At 42.9% G+C, this 17,693-nt stretch overlaps 2 protein-coding genes across 10 annotated transcripts in view; both read left to right on the top strand.

Moving 5' to 3' along the window:
• eml1 (EMAP like 1) overlaps positions 1-13,905 on the top strand; it is a 53,472-nt gene extending 39,567 nt beyond the window's left edge. For 5 of the 9 annotated variants that reach the window (XM_037071824.1, XM_037071820.1, XM_037071822.1 and 2 more), the window contains 18 exons: positions 457-483; positions 3,526-3,655; positions 4,977-5,126; positions 5,843-5,912; positions 6,210-6,320; positions 6,437-6,532; positions 6,857-6,991; positions 7,584-7,683; positions 7,934-8,085; positions 8,604-8,729; positions 9,244-9,375; positions 9,974-10,041; positions 10,173-10,261; positions 10,563-10,660; positions 11,010-11,097; positions 11,332-11,427; positions 11,522-11,652; positions 11,842-13,905. In XM_037071824.1, the coding sequence (XP_036927719.1) occupies positions 457-483; positions 3,526-3,655; positions 4,977-5,126; positions 5,843-5,912; positions 6,210-6,320; positions 6,437-6,532; positions 6,857-6,991; positions 7,584-7,683; positions 7,934-8,085; positions 8,604-8,729; positions 9,244-9,375; positions 9,974-10,041; positions 10,173-10,261; positions 10,563-10,660; positions 11,010-11,097; positions 11,332-11,427; positions 11,522-11,652; positions 11,842-11,967 (1,925 nt within the window). In that variant the 3' untranslated portion in view covers positions 11,968-13,905. The remainder of the gene's footprint in view (positions 1-456; positions 484-3,525; positions 3,656-4,976; positions 5,127-5,842; positions 5,913-6,209; positions 6,321-6,436; positions 6,533-6,856; positions 6,992-7,583; positions 7,684-7,933; positions 8,086-8,603; positions 8,730-9,243; positions 9,376-9,973; positions 10,042-10,172; positions 10,262-10,562; positions 10,661-11,009; positions 11,098-11,331; positions 11,428-11,521; positions 11,653-11,841) is intronic. The other 4 variants (XM_037071823.1, XM_037071828.1, XM_037071829.1 and 1 more) reach the window with 2 other exon arrangements.
• Positions 13,906-14,871: 966 nt separating this feature from the next.
• Positions 14,872-17,693, top strand: part of evla (Enah/Vasp-like a) — a 39,033-nt gene continuing 36,211 nt past the window's right edge. The window contains exon 1 of the mRNA XM_037071798.1: positions 14,872-15,379. Coding sequence (XP_036927693.1) covers positions 15,375-15,379 — 5 coding nt within the window. The 5' untranslated portion in view covers positions 14,872-15,374. The remainder of the gene's footprint in view (positions 15,380-17,693) is intronic.

The following is a 17,693-nucleotide window of genomic DNA, read 5'->3' as shown; positions in this document are numbered from 1 at the left end:
GTCGTGGACATAAACTGCCACTGGGTGACAATTAACCGATACAGATGATAATTGCAGCAGTAAATTATGCCAATATACTACTTACCTGCAATACAGTCAAGGTCATTACAATCCAAAGTGGGCCATTTCATTCAAGGAAATGGACTCCAAGCCAGTGTAAGCACTTTTTTGTGTGTGTGTGGTTTTTTTTTTGGTTTTTTTTTACACCTTTTACATTACGAAGCACAGTTAGAAACAACAGCTGATAGAAGAGGAAACAAACCAAAAATCAGAACAAAAAGATAATTAATTGAATCACCATAAACCATCATGCAGGAAATAAGAGCTTTAATATGCAGTTCATTAGCAGCAGGAAGCAGGAAGTGCACTCCAATTAGGGCAGACCAGGAAGTGAGGAATTCACCTGGTGCCACCCGTTCACCTGGTGCTTGTGTCTTTCTCTGTGACCTTTACAAGGGATGCGACGTGTGACCCACTGCAAAGGTAGGCTGACCACCCCTCCCTCCCCTGAAAGCCCGCGGCCTGCACAGCTCTCTGGACACTGCACATGATTTGGATAAAAAAAAAAAAACTGCGCTTTTATTTTGAAATGAATTCATACCTTGTAAATGTAGAGATCACCCTTTGGTGCACTGATCAGTGAGCTGTCCAGACAGGGGCAGGAGTGGGTTTGACAAAGTGTGTGTGAGTGCAAGTGACCTTACCTTTTTACTGTCCTTAGACTAACACACACACATCCTACCTAACCTGCACTGAGAGCTGCGTCAGAGTGTGATTGCAGTGTCTGCAGTTCACCCGTGTGTCTCCACACTTGTTGTGTTTTTTTTAAACTGCGGATGAGGCTGCCGTTCCACCCAAACGTGTGTGTGTGCGTGTTTGCTCACAGCCGCGCTTTTCGCTTGTAGGCATTTAGTCTCTGTCACCATAGTAACGACACAAAGATTTCTGACACTCGCTTTCCTCGCAGTCGCTTTGAGTTTCGCTGCGAACACTTTTAAATCCTCTGCTCTGAGAGATTCCTCTCTGCATTTGAGGGCGAGTAGATTTTGCCGCTGCTCTTACTGTCTTCCGGCCCTCCGTGTGAATTATTTGCATAACAAACAATCTGAGTCTCTGTTCTGCTGTAGTTTCCTAATGAAGTCTGTTGGATTTTTACTGGTTGTAGTTTCCTCACATGTTCTGAAGTCTGTCGTCTGTTTGTGTGTAAACCCCCCCTTCAGCGAAGTATTCACAAAGCTGCCGAGGATTTAGAAAAGAATGGAATTGAAGCTCATTTCCTCACAGATATATTGCTGTTTACCCAGTCTTCTTACAGGATAATTCATTCTTTAAACACCCATTTTTTTTAAATCTTTGGAAGCATCTTGACCAGTTGTTCTCTAGCCTATCAGCTGATGACTTCTTAAGATGAAGCAGAAGCTTACATCCACTCATCACAGGTTGCATACAGTACGTCTACAGTTTCATCAAAGAGGGATTGTTGCCAATACAAGCTCTCAGTTTGTTCCACTGAATAATTATTAAAATCCCAAAGAACTTGGAAAAAAAAACTATGAGTAGTTAAAATGACAAAATTGATGCCCTCCACACTCTCATTGAGGCCCACATGAAAATATATAATGTGTGTCTCAATGGGTTTTTGCAGACAGCACGTAGAATTATCCCAATAAAATCCTCAAAATGTCACCACACACACACCACAATGTATTTCATTTCCACCAGGATTGGCTTCCAAACTATTTGTGACATCACAGATCACACCCATCATCTGATTTTCTGTGGGCACAGAGAAGAACTCCCACTTTCTGGAATGAATGTGAAAAATGGAAATATAAAGTAAATAAACAGCTTTAAACTGCGTTGTCCTCTAAGGTCAGTCTGTTTGTTCGGTTTATTCAGTCATGAAAGCAAAGAGAGTTTGTTCAGGCACAAAAATCAAGTCCATGAGGAGCTTTTCTCTTCTGATTAAAACTACATATTTATTATATAATTACTTGTGAATCCCTTTAAGGGGTAATTCAATTCTTCACTCTGTTATTTTTTTTACAGGCCAACAATATGTCTTAATAACTACAACTTCAAAAATAAGATCCCAGTGTTTGATGTTAACACTCAACAGCAGTTCCCTGATTCTTTTTTTTTTTTATTTTCTTAGTTTGTGTTTTGCCAGTTTCATGTTGCTTTTTCGCTAAATGTGACCCAAAATCTGTCTAACTTCTTCTACCGACCTCCTCCACCCTTTTACATGTCTTGCTCCTCTGTCCCTGCTCTGTCCCTGTTTGGCCCCTTCTCCACCCAACCGGCCCTGACAACCTCCGCAACCTCTCTCCATAATATTTCGGCTCCTCTGCTCTTGTCCCTCATCTACGTTTTAGTCACAGTACAGATTTACCTCAGCCGCTCTGCCAAACGGACGGCGACCGGCGGCAGCCTCGCAGCCTCGACTGTCACGGCCCGCTCAGCCACCAGCCCCCAACTAACAGCAGAAAGCAGCAAGGCCAGCGCGGCCAGAAGGGTCGGCACGGCCTCTAAGGTGCCGCCGGCCAGAAAGACCCCGAGCTTAAACATCCAGTTGAGAAAGACAGGGAGTTTGTCATCTTACTCTCCCCTGGATACGCCCAGTTATCGCAGCCCCATCAAGTCTCCCAGCCAGTACTTCCAGATTTGTTACTAGTTGGGAAATCCCCAGTGGACATTCACCTCTCAAGATGTGTGTTCGTCCCAGTTATCAAGGCAATCAGTGCAGAGCCAATCCATGGATTTACATCACATCTGTACCCTTAAAAACACTGCAGCCACGTGTCCTCTTATACCCATAAAGTTGCAGAGAGATTTAGCTTCACCCACTAAAAAGAAATAGTAAAACAAGTCCCAATCTCACTTTACACTCGTTTCACAGATTTACAGGTGAGACTGGGAACTTCTTTTACATTTCTAATGAGATTAGAAAAGAAAAGAAACCCCTGTGGACACTGATGATTTGTTTGGTTTGTTTTGTTTTCTGCATGATTTCGTTTCCAGTGTTTTACATTTGATGAGGATTTTTCTCATTATCCACTTTTCTAAGCTTGGATCTGTTTTGTTTTTTTGTTTCATAACATTTCCATTGCCCTGCTTGTGTCCGCATTTTATGTTGGTTAACCTCCGCTGTGAGCTGAATATTTATGAGTTTTCAACATGTTTGCAGTTGATTTTGCGCTCTCTGTCGTTGTCATACGAGTGTTTTTGGAAATGACTAATAAAGTCTGTTGAAAACCTGATTTTCTCGTGTTTGCAAATTCTGTCATTTGTTGTCACTTAATTGAGAATACATCATATCACATCCCTCCATTTATCCTCTAATCTTGTCGCACAATCATTGTCACCCATGTCATTCACATCATTATAACACATTGTATTGTGCCTCAGTGTCATGTCTGTGCTTTTTGCATACTGTCACATATAACAAAAATAACATAATCCAACCAGTCCTGTGTTTTTGTACATGCGTATTACTTGACTGATCCTTTCTGTTGCTTTTTCTAGAGGAAGGTTATGTGAAAATGTACTTGAAGGGTCGCCCCATCACCATGTTCATGCCCAAAGACCAGGTGGACAGCTACTGCCTGGAGGCCAAAGCCGACCTGCCCAGCAATAAACTCAAACTGGACTGGGTGTATCCTTTCACTGTGGCTTGTTGATTTTTTTACATTTTTTTTCTTTGCGCTTTCTCCTGAATTGAAAAGTTTTGAGAAGTAATCTCGTGAGGCCAGTAAATCCAGATTGCCCTGTGATGTAGTTAAGAGAGGAAGCCGACAAATGTGTCGTCTGCTCTCACCGCCTGTCAGAGTAGATCTGCTCAGATGTTCATTTTCAACGTGCCGGGCTGCCGCAGTCGGAGTCGGCCTCATCGCTCTGCAGCCTGCAGTCAGTAATAACCTGCACACAGCTGGCAGGGCTGAGACGCAACCAGTCAGCAGCTCCTCTTGTGCTGTTTTATTTTTATTTTGTTTCATTTGCTGCTGTCTCTCTCTCTCTCTCTCTCTCTCTCTCTCTTTCTCTCCCTCTCTCGCTATCTCTTTCATTTACTGAAGGAAGAATGAATGTAGTTTGTTGTTCAGTCGAGCAGAAAGCCGATGGAGAAAGAGCCGTAAGGGAGACAAAGAAGAGATTAAATCTGAGAAGAGAACACACACACAAGCACACATGCACACACATACACACACACTGAAATAAACAAGTGGGGCGCATATTTTGTATGTTGAATCCAGTATGAACTAGATTAAAGAGAGATTATAAAAATGAATCGGTGACACGCATACAGTAGATGGATGATTTCATATAGCGACGAGTAGACTGATGTACTCATTTAAATGTGCTTTTGAAGTTTCACTGTTATGTTATCACTTTCAAAAATATACATTACTTAATTGATATTCATCCTGCAAACAGCTGTGTTTAAAAAAAAGACAGCTAATATTAAAAATGACCTGCATTGATATCCTTGCTTCTTTAATAAATGCACAGTAGCCAGATCCACGTATTTATCTCAGGAGGCGTTGGTGCTCATACCACTTTTGTCCACAGGGGCCACCAGAATCAACACAAAATAATTGTTTCTCGTAGCTGCTTTAACTTTTTAACTTGGAGCGAATAACTTTTTCCTTTCAATTCATGTCTTGGTCTGTAAAACAGATAATAACGTAACACGAGTGTCCTGGGAAGGTTACTGGGATAACGATCTAGTTTTAGTAGTGTTCACATGATATAAAGTCGCTAACTTAGATCTAGAAAAAGTAATGAAATGACTTACCAATTGCTCTAATAAAGTGGGATGGCGTCCTGTTACCATGGACAACGCCAGTTCCAGCTAAGTAACCATCATAATTCAGGTGTCATGGAGGCTACGAATAATTTATGAAATTGCACTAACGTCTTCAAACTGTTACTGCATTGACATTATTCTTGTTTTACTCCTTGACCTGTCTGACCGCCAGTTACGGCTACCGTGGTCGAGACTGTCGCTCCAACCTTTACTTGCTGCCCACTGGAGAGACGGTGTACTTCATCGCCTCCGTGGTCGTCCTGTTCAATGTGGACGAGCAGCTGCAGAGACACTACACCGGACACACAGATGACATCAAATGGTGAGAGACACACATGACCCGAGGGACTGGTGCCTCCACATGCAGTCGACTGCAGCATATATCACATCTGTCATCTCTTTTTCGCCACTTTTCCCTGTTGGAGCTGATATACCAACACTATTTCTTCAATCCTCTCAGGCTTTAGAGCTTATTCGCAGCATGTCTTTCTTCTATTAAGGGTACAAACACAGAGACACGTCTTTATACTGAAAGGTCTTTCAGTATATTTGTCTACTCCTGCATCCCTGCACAGGCATTTAAGTATGTCTGTGGGAAAATGAAAAGTGCAGCTAAGGCTTCAAAAGTCTGCCATGATTATGTTTCAACACTCTTGGGTTAACGAAAGTTCAAATAATTAATGAACGCTTTGGATAACAGATCAGAAGGACAGATTGAAAACAGATTCTTACTCCTTTGAAGCCAAATGTTGGAGCTTTAAACATGTTACGAGTGTTGCTACACCATCATACCCAAAAGAGGATGACTTCATCTTAAACTGTTTCATTTTCCCCCCCTCACATTAGAGCAGACGGCGGTGTGTGGTAGTTACAGTGAATATCATACTTACAGCTTTAAAAACCTCCCTCACCAAATGCTGCCTTTCATGTCCCACAAGCACATTGCTCATCTATATTCACGCATCCCTTTTGATGTTGAAAGCCTTTTAACCGGTTTCATGTCTGTTTTTTTTTTTTTTACATCTTCTTCTCCACCAGCCTGGCCGTCCATCCCGATAAAATCACCATAGCAACTGGGCAGGTGGCAGGCACCTCTTCGGATGGGAAAGTAAGTGAGAGAGATTGATATTTTATCACTTCAGCTCTCAGCGACTGATTTATTATTGGATCGAGGAGTTATGGTTTTGCTGTTCTCTTATTATGTTTTTACCCATCTGAGGAGCTGAAACACATTCAGTCTTTCTATTGAATTCAGCCACACATCATTTCTTACTGAAGATATGACTTTGTGACCGTGTGTGTGTGTGTGTGTGTGTGTGTGTGTGTGTGTGTGTGTGTGTGTGTGTGTGTGTGTGTGTGTGTGTGTGTGTGTGTGTGTGTGTGTGTGTGTGGTTTTCCCTGGCAGCAGCTGGCTCCTCATGTCCGTGTGTGGGACTCCGTCAGCCTCAACACACTCCACGTTCTGGGCACAGGCTTCTTTGACCGCGCCTTGGTCTGCCTGGCTTTTTCCAAGTCGGTGAGGAAACAGCACAGACACACCTAACAAGGAGTTTTTTCTTGGCCATGTCTTGCATGCTATGTTTGTTCTGACACAGCAGAAACACAGGTTTGTGTCTTTTTTGTGATCGTTAGAATGGAGGAAACACATTGTGTGTCGTAGACGACTCGAATGACCACGTCCTCTCAGTTTGGGACTGGCAGAGAGAGGACAGACTGGCTGAGGTCAAGGTATGTGTGTACATGTGTGTTAAATAGACCTTTAAAGGGTGACTCTGCCAATTCCACTCATTAAAGTGTGTTTACAGATCTTGGTGAGTACAACTGCATCACACTCAATGCAACTCAGTGACATCACTGGAGGCAATTTATCAGATTACATCCTCTGGAGCCACAAAAGGCTTTATAGCACTTTTTTCACATATGCAGTAGTACTCCACCTGTGAACCTATAAGCACATTTCAGTGTGTAAAATTTTTGGAGTTACCCTTTAAGACATAACATTCTGCCAGTGTCAGTGACTCACCATTTCTTGTCTTACATGTTTCGATTCAGTGCTCCAACGAGTCGGTGTTCGCTGCAGACTTTCACCCAACAGACTGCAACGTCATAGTGACCTGTGGCAAGTCTCATCTCTATTTCTGGAGCCTGGAGAAAGGCATGCTGGTCAAGAAGCAAGGCCTGTTTGAGGTAGGACACCAGACTGCTTCACACGTGTTTGATCAATACCATTAAGCAGGTCTATTGAACTGGCAGCCTGTGGACTGAATGCAGCCCTTAAACAACCTCATTCCAGCCATTTTCTAGCTAATTAGCCCATTCATTAGTTATATAAGGTGCAATGCACATAGATACTCTGATTACGTTAAAAAGTTTTCACTTAGGCCATGTAAGTCAAATAGACAACTCCAAGAAATTATACAATACGATGCAATACGATACAGTACAATACAAAACTGTTTTATATGGTACGATAGGAAATGATACAGTATGATATGATACATACAAAACAATACAGTGGGATATTCAACGATACAGTACAATAAGATATGACATGATATGATACAATATACAGAAAACGTAAAAGTCTGGCCCACTGGCAAATCACCTGTGGCCCCTCTGAAAGAGAAGTTAAAGAAATAAAGTCTGATATGAGGAACAAATTCAAACATGGCAGCCTGTGTTGGGAGATGATCCCATCTATTGCTCTGTACTGTTGAGACAATCGGTGCAAATCTAGCAAAAAGGAAGAAACATTTTGTTTTTTTGTTGTTTCTTGCAGAAACAGGAGAAGCCCAAGTTTGTGTTGTGTGTGACCTTTGCAGAAAACGGAGATGCCATCACAGGAGACTCAAGTGGAAACATCCTGGTGTGGGGAAAAGGCATGTTCACTCATTCAAGTCCAATGAGAGGAGTTCAGTCCCTCTTATATGGGTGTCAGCATTTACACAAATATCAAAACTTCAAAACTGCACCATCTCCCTTTTTATCTCTGATTGATCTGATGGGCACCGCGCCCGTCCGTCTGTCTGTCTGTCTGCCTGTCCATTAATCTGCCCTCTTCAAGCAGTCGACCTTTATGTCCGACCAACTGAACCTTCTCATCCATCTCATCCCATCTCTGTCACGCAGGCACTAATCGCATCAGCCACGTCATCCAAGGGGCTCATGAGGGCAGCATCTTTGCTCTGTCCACGCTGAGGAACGGCACGCTGGTGTCCGGAGGGAAGGACCGCAGGCTCGTCTGCTGGGACAGCAGCTACCAGCAGATACAAACAGTGGAGGTGGGAAAAAGTTCAACAGAAGTCAGAGTTTCCTCCTCTTGAGATATCTTTGAATCGCACATCATCTCAGGGATAAAATGCATAAGTTATACTTAAGAAAATAATTTAGCTACAAGACTGCGCAGACTTTTAATGTAGAGCTCTACAGCATCCTAACGATCCTCGTTCTGTTAATATGCTTTAATAAAATGTTAAGCTGCAGCTCCTTCTTTTTAAGTAGGTTGCTTATATGAGACAGAAATTGCACTCCTGCCTGAGGCGGCGGACTCTGCATTCTGAATACTGCAGGATATCATCAATATTACAGAGGATGAGATGGGTTTGTGCTCTCACTGAGATTCATGGATATTTATAGCAGTGGAAATTATGGTTTGCTCACGTCTTATTTGCTCTAAAGAGACCTCATTATGCAGTAAAAAAATGTTGAAAAAAAAAAATTAGCTGATGTTTATCCTGGCAAGTGTTGGATTGCAGGTGAACATATGGTTTACATGATTAATGTGTTTTTCTGTCCGCAGGTGCCTGAGCTGTTTGGTCCCATCCGGACTATAGCGGAGGGAAGAGGGGAGACCGTGCTCATCGGGACCACCAAGAACTTTGTTTTGCAAGGAAGTCTGGATGGAGAATTCATGCCCATCACACAGGTAAATGCATCAATACATTTTGGTTTTATTGTATTTATTTAATAGGGGCATGAATACTAATAAGAAGACTAATGACAATATGATGAGAAAAGTCAATGAAAATAAGAAACGACAGAATAATGTTATGTTCCTTTTGAAAACTCAAATATGCAAATGACAGGTAGATTATATTTCTCCTCACAACAGCAATTTTCTGTTCCAGTTTATTTCGTGCTGCTTTTTAATGGTTCAAAGGGATCATCGTCTCCAAATTAAATTGGCTTGAGGATATTTTTATTTTTTTGGTAATTCAATAAAACAACTGTTAAATGTCAGAAAATAATCAAAAAGGTGCTCCAGAGTCCAAGCTGATGGCCAGTTTAATCTGGCCAACAGTTCACAGCTCAAAAATCTTACTTTTACAAAGCTGTAACACAGAGAAAAAGCAGCACATCCTCAACTTGCAGCTCTTCTAAGGCTTAAGTTTGTAAATCTGTGATGTAGCAAAAGAAGAATGCTCTCCTCTCCTCTGCAGGGTCACACAGATGAGCTGTGGGGTCTGGCGGTCCACCCCTGGAAGCCTCAGTTCCTCTCATGTGGATACGACAGGCAGGTCTGTCTGTGGGACTCCAGTTCCCATCAGCTCATCTGGACCAAGAGTATGGAGGTAAGTTTAGTCAACACTGCCCCCTGGGGTCAGCCAGGGGAAATTACACATCATATGAAAGACAATGAGTCAGGTCATCTAATTTATCAAACATCAGAAATATTATATTTAGTTACTAAAATGTAATGTATTATCTATGTATTATATGGTATAGATGTATCATTTGAAATGAACGTGCACAACCATAATAAAATGACTGCAGTTATCAGATTTTTATTTTTCAGTTCAGTTCAGTCACTTTTATAAAATCAATTTCTCCACCCTCATTGAAAAAACCCACAATCTTTGGATACACTGATATTTTGTCGTGATCCTTCAAGATTTCCTACTTTACTTAAGAAATTATTCTCTGTGTTTATGTGCTGAAGGTTTAAAGTTTCTACATTAAACTTGTGTAAACTGCATTTTGGAAAAATAGAAAAATAACATCAGTACACTAGATAATACTAACAGTAGATCATGTGACATTTCTTTGGTGCAAGATTTTCCATTTTTCACATGTACATATTATAGTTTTTGAGCATGAATCAATAAAGTTTACCATCCTACCTTCTACACAGTGAAGCTTCAGATATCCTTTTCCTTCTGTTTCTGGCAGGATTCTGCCCAATCAGCAGGCTTCCACCCGTCTGGAGCTGTGGTCGCCATTGGAACTCAGACTGGCAGGTAGAGGTTTCCATCACTAAAGAACACTTCTCTCTTTTCACTTTCTAAATAATTATAGTGCTTTACTGACTGCTTCAGTTAAACATTGATGAAGAACAAGCTTTCCGAGCAGTCTGTCACTGTCCCTGCAGGTGGCTGGTGCTGGACACTGACTCTAAGGATCTCGTCACAGTGCACACAGATGGGAATGAACAGCTGTCTGTCATGAGCTACGGGCCAGGTGAGCTGATACCTGCTGACACTCTCTCTCCCCCAAGAACTGCAGAGTGTTGTTTCCACTGTCTGTTTACCCATTTGGACATTTACAGAATTAACTCATGTCCAAAGAAAAACAATAAGTATTATACAGAAAAAAAAATTATATATTGTTTTTTTTTTAAATGGTTTTATAAAGTAATATTTCTAAAAACATTTGACAAAAATGCTATTATAATGTTGATTATTGACCTTAGCTTATCTGCATCTCCATTTTATTTTATTTTACCACTGATAATCTTCCTGTCTTCTTCTGTTTTACTTAGATGGTAACTTCCTGGCCATTGGCTCCCACGACAACTACATCTATATCTATGCTGTGGCAGAAAATGGGAGGAAGTACAGCCGAGTGGGGAAATGCTCGGTGAGCACCTGTATTTATAATCCCCCCTCATCCGTGGCTCCTGTATTTTTAGTTGGTCCCGGCATCAGCTTTATATTTAGTTCCCTCCTCAGGCTCTATATTTGGGCCTGTACGCTCTGTCCTCACTGTGTGTTGATAAAGACGCTGTAAAAATGACAAATGACAATGAGCTGAGTCATGCGGTGGCGGTTCTATGTAAACACGATGACGAGGGCTGCTGTGTCAAATCCAGCCCACATTGTTGGGATTATTTCTGGGGCTTGAAGAACCACACCGTCTCTAGTCCAAGAACAGGAAGCGTCTTTAAGAGATAAATAATCTAACCTGGTACTTTTGTGTCAAATCTCAGGGTCACTCTAGTTTCATCACCCACCTGGACTGGTCAGTGGACTCTCAGTACCTGGTATCAAATTCAGGGGACTATGAGATTCTGTATTGTGAGTATGATCCCACTCATCCTTTCACAACATTACTAGTTCTGGTGGTTTAGTTGTTACAGTACAGACAAAATAGTGTTTGAGAGTTCAGATCAGTGGATTAATTAACATACTTTCCAATCAAAACTTGATGTGATGAGAGCTAATTTTTGCTGTAAAATAGGCGCTGAAACGTATTAAGACAGCACCCGTGATACTTCATGTATGTTTATTTGGTTTGTGTGGTTTCCTCAGGGATCCCGTCAGTGTGTAAGCAGGTGGTCAGTGTGGAGACCACCAGAGATATCGAGTGGGCCACCTACACCTGCGCGCTGGGCTTCCAGGTGTTCGGTAGGTGAAGGGCTCGATCCCTCTTGCTCCTTATATGCATGTTTTAGTTTATAGTCTATTCAAATAAACGTTCCCGCTGCTCTCTGCTCCTCAGGCTTGTGGCCCGACGGCTCGGACGGCACCGACATCAATGCTGTCTGCAGGACCAACGATAAGAGCCTCCTGGTCACTGGAGACGACTTTGGGAAGGTCCATCTATTCTCATACCCCTGCTCACAGTTCAGGGTAAGATACTAAATATACAACTCAGTCATGTTAAAGTATAAGTTCACCCAAAAATGAATGTTCAGTCATTTTCTACTCAACCTCATGCCGATGGAACGTCTTGTGAAGGTTTCATTTATGATGGCTAATGAATGAATGAATGTTCCTTTAAGCTCTTGACAAAAGTCATTATTTGCATTGCCTCTCCAGGCTCCCAGCCATGCTTACGGCGGCCACAGCAGCCACGTGACCAACGTCACCTTCCTGCACAACGACAGCTACCTGGTGTCGACCGGAGGGAAGGACATGAGCGTGATGCAGTGGAGGATAGTCTGAGGCAGAAACAGATACTGTCGGTTTGGACTGATGTCAGGGGACCTGAAACCCAGCTGAACTGAACTGAACTGAACTGAACTGAACTGAACTGCACTAAACTGAACCGAACCGAACCAAACATAAATTAACTCCAATCCTAAATACAACAAAGTGGATCTGCCTGAACTGAAGTGAATTGACAGAAGAGGAACCCGAGGTTTCTATTCCTGATCTGCTCTCAGACCCCGATTGAGGTGAACTGTGGGAGGTGTAACGTGTTGTTGCGTGAAATACAAAAGAATCTTGAATATTTCTCCTTTTTTCTTTGATCACACTACATGTAAAAAGAAAAACAAAATGAACATTTTTCTCTTACGTACTGTAGCCTACTCACCAATGAGACGAAACGAATCAAACGGATCAAATCCAACTAAACAGAACCAAAGGCTCGGACTTTCTGATTGCATTTGTACAGTTTGGCTTTCACTGTTCTTGTGTTGTGTGAACTCCAGCCGCTGGACCGCGGAGGGTTCTTGACTGAATATCATCAAGCCGGAGGATCCAAGAGCATCGGAACAAAAACTGTGTACGGAAAGAAAGAACATAGTGATTTTCTAATTGTTAAACTTTCTTTTATTTTGTATTTAACAACTCAGGAAAGCACTAGTGAAGCAGGAATCCTCCCTGTTGTTATTATTAACACTGACATATCAGAAAGAGCCCGAAACACATCAAAACATGCAGAGAGCCACAGTTGATATCACTGACCTACCATTATTGATTCATTTGCATTGGATAATTGTGTATGCAAACTACCTAAAGAGTCGATGCAAATGCTGAATTTGGTGGACATGATATTAAAATAGAGCAAGGGCAAACAAAAAATAACATTATCTGGAATCAGAGTTAGGATTTTAACCATTTTCCACAAGATTATCTAAACATGTTCTACGTTTTTTTTGTGCTTCCAGGTCTTTTTTTTTTTTAAAAAAAGGCACCTTTTCTATTATTTATTGAGTCGAATTCTTCACTGCCAATTTCCCTTTTTCCTTTTGAGTTTTTTGCCAGATGTGTAAATGTACAGAGAGGCTTGAATGAGTGGAAAATGTGGGTGAATACTCAGCTTTTGAAACCGTTTCTGAGATTTGGGATGAGTTGTTGCATCTTTCCTTCTCTTTAACGCGCGGGGAAAATGAAATTCAAGCATGAAGTGGTGTTTTTCAATGAATTAAAGCCTTTTCAGATCTGTATCTAGGAGGAAAATGAGATGAGACCATTACACTGTAACTGTTTACGACTGATGTGCACGTCAGTCACAGGCGAGATATTTAACTGACCTGAACCTTCTTGAGGTGTTTTTTTTTTTTTACTATAATTCAGCCTGATAAACACACAGCAGGTATCTTGACCTGCACAGTAGAAGAAGGAGATCACCATTTAGCACTTACTGTAGCTTTTCATGAACCAATGATGTCTGCGTTCCACCTTCCAAGCTGCATACGGTCCTTAAATGCACCGTATGCAGCTTGTCACTCTCTCATCTCATGGTTAACAGCAAACAAATATTACACAAATCATGCATGAATATACAAAATGTATTTGATTGGGGGTTCAGCAGATAAGAGGCATATTGTTTGGATTGTTGGAGTTGTCATATCAGGAAAACAAACAGTGAAATCCTCTAACAGCAGTGATATGAAGTCACCACTCTTCAGGGTGAATGTAACATGATTTGTCTTACCACTAAACACTCGGGGCTGCAGAATACCATTGAGCATTTAACATTTGTCTGAAAGTAAACGCAACATGAAATTACCTGAGTCGTGTCTCCTATTTTCCACTTTATGACATTTTTTTGTATGTTTCTGTTCAGTATTACATCTTTGTTATAGGGGTAAGCATCAGAATCCCTAAGAAGTTCCTGTTTTGTTGACTGAAAATAAATTACTTGAGACTCGACTTGGACTTAGTAGTTAAGGACTCGTGACTTGACTTGAGACACGATAACTCGAAGGACTTGTCTTCATTAAAAGTTTTTAGTGTAGGTTGTTTTTTTCAATATCTGGCCACCTGTCAGAAAAAGGCTTCTATTGAAAAAATGTGTTTATTTCTCAAAGGGAGGTCTTTAACAATAAAGTCTTGTTATCTGTACAGAACATCAGGTGTCATATTGGCACAAATATGGCAAAGTTTGAGTCAGTCAAATCCACTAATACTGTCCAGCACTACTTCTTAAATACAGTACCTTTAATTCACTTTAATTAATGTCATACTCTTTCAACAGGTTAGACAAATTGGCCAATAATTTCATTTTTAGAAGTAGTCTATTGTCTTCACTCTCTATAAAGACTGGATACTGCAGGGAAGACTGACTTCATTCACACAAAGCCCTTCATGGATCCAGAGAACGCTGAATGTGATCTGATATTCAGGGATGTCATCCTGTGGCTAAGTTGCACTGTGGGTAATGAAGGCGATGGGTTTTGAAAAGCAGCCCGCTGGTCTCGCATTGCACTCATCAACTGGACTCCATACAGCAGAACCAGAGATATCAGCTTTTTCATACCCCACAGTCTTCTTCGATTTCAAAATTACATTACCCACAATGCAACTCAGCCACCAAGTGACATCAGTGGAGGCAATTTAACAGGTGACGAAGGGATTTGTAAGGCTTTTTCACATATGCAGTCATACTCAAGGAGACCTATAAACACACTATAACGTGTAAAGTGTTTGTTTTCCTTTAAGTCGTGTGTGTGTAAATACAATGCACTTTTATACTATACTGACCAGCTGTATGTTTCTTTATAATGATATAATGAATATTGTCGCAAAGGGGAAATTTAAAGCAGCTGAACACCAGACTTTAAGCTTCCATAGAAGACCTTATCTCCATTCAGGCACACCGGTAATCTCAGGGTGGGGTGGGAGGGGGGCGCGTCAGTGGGCTGCATGTGTGCGTCTTGGCCGCAGATGGGCAGCATCGAGCCGGTCTGTCCCCCCCGCCTCTCTCCCTCCCCTCCTCCTTCGCACGCAGCAGGCTATTAGCATTTTCCCCCAAACCCGCTGCACCTCACCAAAACACTCCGAATGGGAAGAAAATATGGCTTGAAGGAGGCGGCGGCTGACGACCAGCGTTCACCGTCTTGCACCGAGCGCGATAACCGGCTGAACATGGACTTAAGGACGGGCGGCAGCGCGTGTGGAGAGCAGAGACAACGGAGCACAAAGCGGATGGGAGACAACGCTCGTGTTCTCGCCTAACAACACGACTCACCATCACCATCAGCAGCCTGTGATATCGCCACAAAGGACAGCTGACTCGAGCCTCCCAGACTGTAAATACAGACTAATACATAAGCGGGACCGGTGGTCCCATTCATCAGCCTCATCAGTGCCATCATCTCCGGCTGGATAGAGACGAGAAAATGAGGTAAGCGGCGGCCAGCACCATGCGCTCCGTTTGACGCGTCATGACAGATGCGCACTCAGCCCTCTGCCTCCAGCATCTGCATTTATACATTTATCTTAGGAGAACATACACAGCTCGTAATGTGGCGAGGATGTGCAGCATCCTCAGCCATCTTAAGGCTCATTTTTTTTGCATCAGGAGCACCCAGGGGCCCACCCACCGGGCCTCGGCTCCTTTACCGCTCGCTTTACCCTCCTGATATCCAAGACCATTCATTTGTTTAACGGTTCTGTCCTCTATTAGCCCTCTATTGTCGCCGCCGGACCCGCCCAGTGGGTTCAATGCAGGATTTAAGCCAGGATAGTGTTGTCATGGAAACGACAGCATCTTTATTTAATTTTTTTTTTTTTGTTTCTCCACCTGGTTGCGTTGATGCACGGCCAGTGTGCTGAGTGGCTGCAGGGGGTGGGAAATAGGATAAGTGAGGGCGCATGGGAGGGAGGAGGGTGTTTATTCTGGTGGTTGCCAGGCAGGTTATCATAAACCCCCCCCCCCCCCCCCCCCCCCCCCACAGCCCTGACACCCACCCACCCATCGACCCACCCTCACCCCTCCTCACACACACCTACATAAGCCCACCCCATGCACACACGTTGAGCCTATAGATAATGTGTCTCATGGCGAAATCCTCTTTCCATATTCGAGGATGGTATGCCAAGCGCGCCGACTCCCCAGATCTTCTCCTGCAACTCAGTCTCTGTATTCTGATCTATTTATGAAGCGCTCCTTTTATATTTTCACCCCCTCCTGCTGCCTGTAGTTTGACTCCTCCGTGTCCCCGTAGCTGCAGCCTGCACCATTCTGTTTTATGGCTTCAGATATAGTCTGACAGCTCTACTCTACAGTGCACTCTCGCTGCTTTCACTGTAGCTACCGGTGTTTGTCTGCGTGTGTGTATGTGAGCGAGTGCGTCTGCCTGGGTGTGTAGTTGTGGTGTTACTCCCCCTCAGAGAGGAAGAGGAGACAGAGAGAACAAGACAGAAATAGCACATCTGGATATCTTCATCTACGCACCCTCATCCAAAATAATTCATACCTCTCCTGTAACCTCACACGACTCAGAGCCAGTAGCTGAACTCTCTTGCTCTCAGACGGTAAACATGTAAGATTCATATCTTGCAGTCCAGTTGGATGAACATGCCGTTTCCTCTTTTCTGCAAAGCTCTGCCGCTTGTGTCCCATCCTGTGTGTCTGTTCTTGCCAGAGGCAGATCTGTTCTTTGACTCAGAGCCCAAAAGGGAAGTCTTCAATCCGTAACAAAGCAACAGCAGAGACCTGCAGAGGGAAGAAAAGGAAGATTTAATTCTGCCATTATTTGTTCAGCATCACTGCGCCCTTTGCTGCATTTATGTAACGAGTGCACGTGCATTATGTGAGTGTCGCCGGGTTATTTTTAGTGCTGTAACAGTAGTGGGTTCATTATGTGATGCTGTGTGTGTGTGTGTGTGTGTGAGAGAGAGAGAGAGAGAGAGAGAGAGAGAGAGAAAGAGAATAGGGCAGAAAAGTGAGGCGTCCGTCCCTCCACTATTAATGCAGGACGATTTCTGAAGCCCTTGTTGTGGTGACTCATCGCAGGAAAGGTAGAGAGAGTGAGTGCAGCCAGCGGAAGGTAAAACGCTGAGTTATGCATCTTACTGCAGGCTGCTGCTGCTGCTGCTGCCCTCCTGGCTGATCAGAGAGCAGCTCCACGTGAGCCGGCGTCAGCACGTACAGCCACAACACTCGCACTTCATTATTGGGGAGGATGTGTAAGATGACTTCAGCCTTCAGAGAGACCAGAGGGAAGGAAAAGACAGAGAAATGCAGACAGAAATACAAAAATGTGTTTATTTAATGAAAGAAAGCAAAGTTCCTAGATATGAAATGCTGTCTAAACGCAACTCTGGCAAATCTGAATTTAAATCTGACACTTTCTGATCCAACAGTATGCTGACAAGATCAGTCATACCAGGCATTTGATTCTCTGGCTTGATGTACTCGACACCGTACAGAAAAGTAAAAATACATCGGGTTTAATTGTCATATTTCTTCAGGTTGGAGCAGGGTCAGTTACATCTCTCAGGTTGAAAAGGGGTTTTTTTTAGCCATGCGAAGGCCTTGAATACGATGTTAGTTAGTCAACCACTTTGGTCCAGACTGGAAAATCTGAACAACTATTACATGGATTGCCATGAAATTCTATACAGACATTCACATGCCATATGTGGTAGCCCACTGGCGTAAATATTGACGTTGCAACCAGTGCAGTCGGACCGGGCCCCCGAGGCTGTCGGAG

This window comes from Acanthopagrus latus, chromosome 16 (genome assembly GCF_904848185.1).
Source record: "Acanthopagrus latus isolate v.2019 chromosome 16, fAcaLat1.1, whole genome shotgun sequence".
Classification (NCBI taxonomy): domain Eukaryota; kingdom Metazoa; phylum Chordata; class Actinopteri; order Spariformes; family Sparidae; genus Acanthopagrus; species Acanthopagrus latus.
This window is presented reverse-complemented; position numbering and strand designations above follow the sequence as displayed.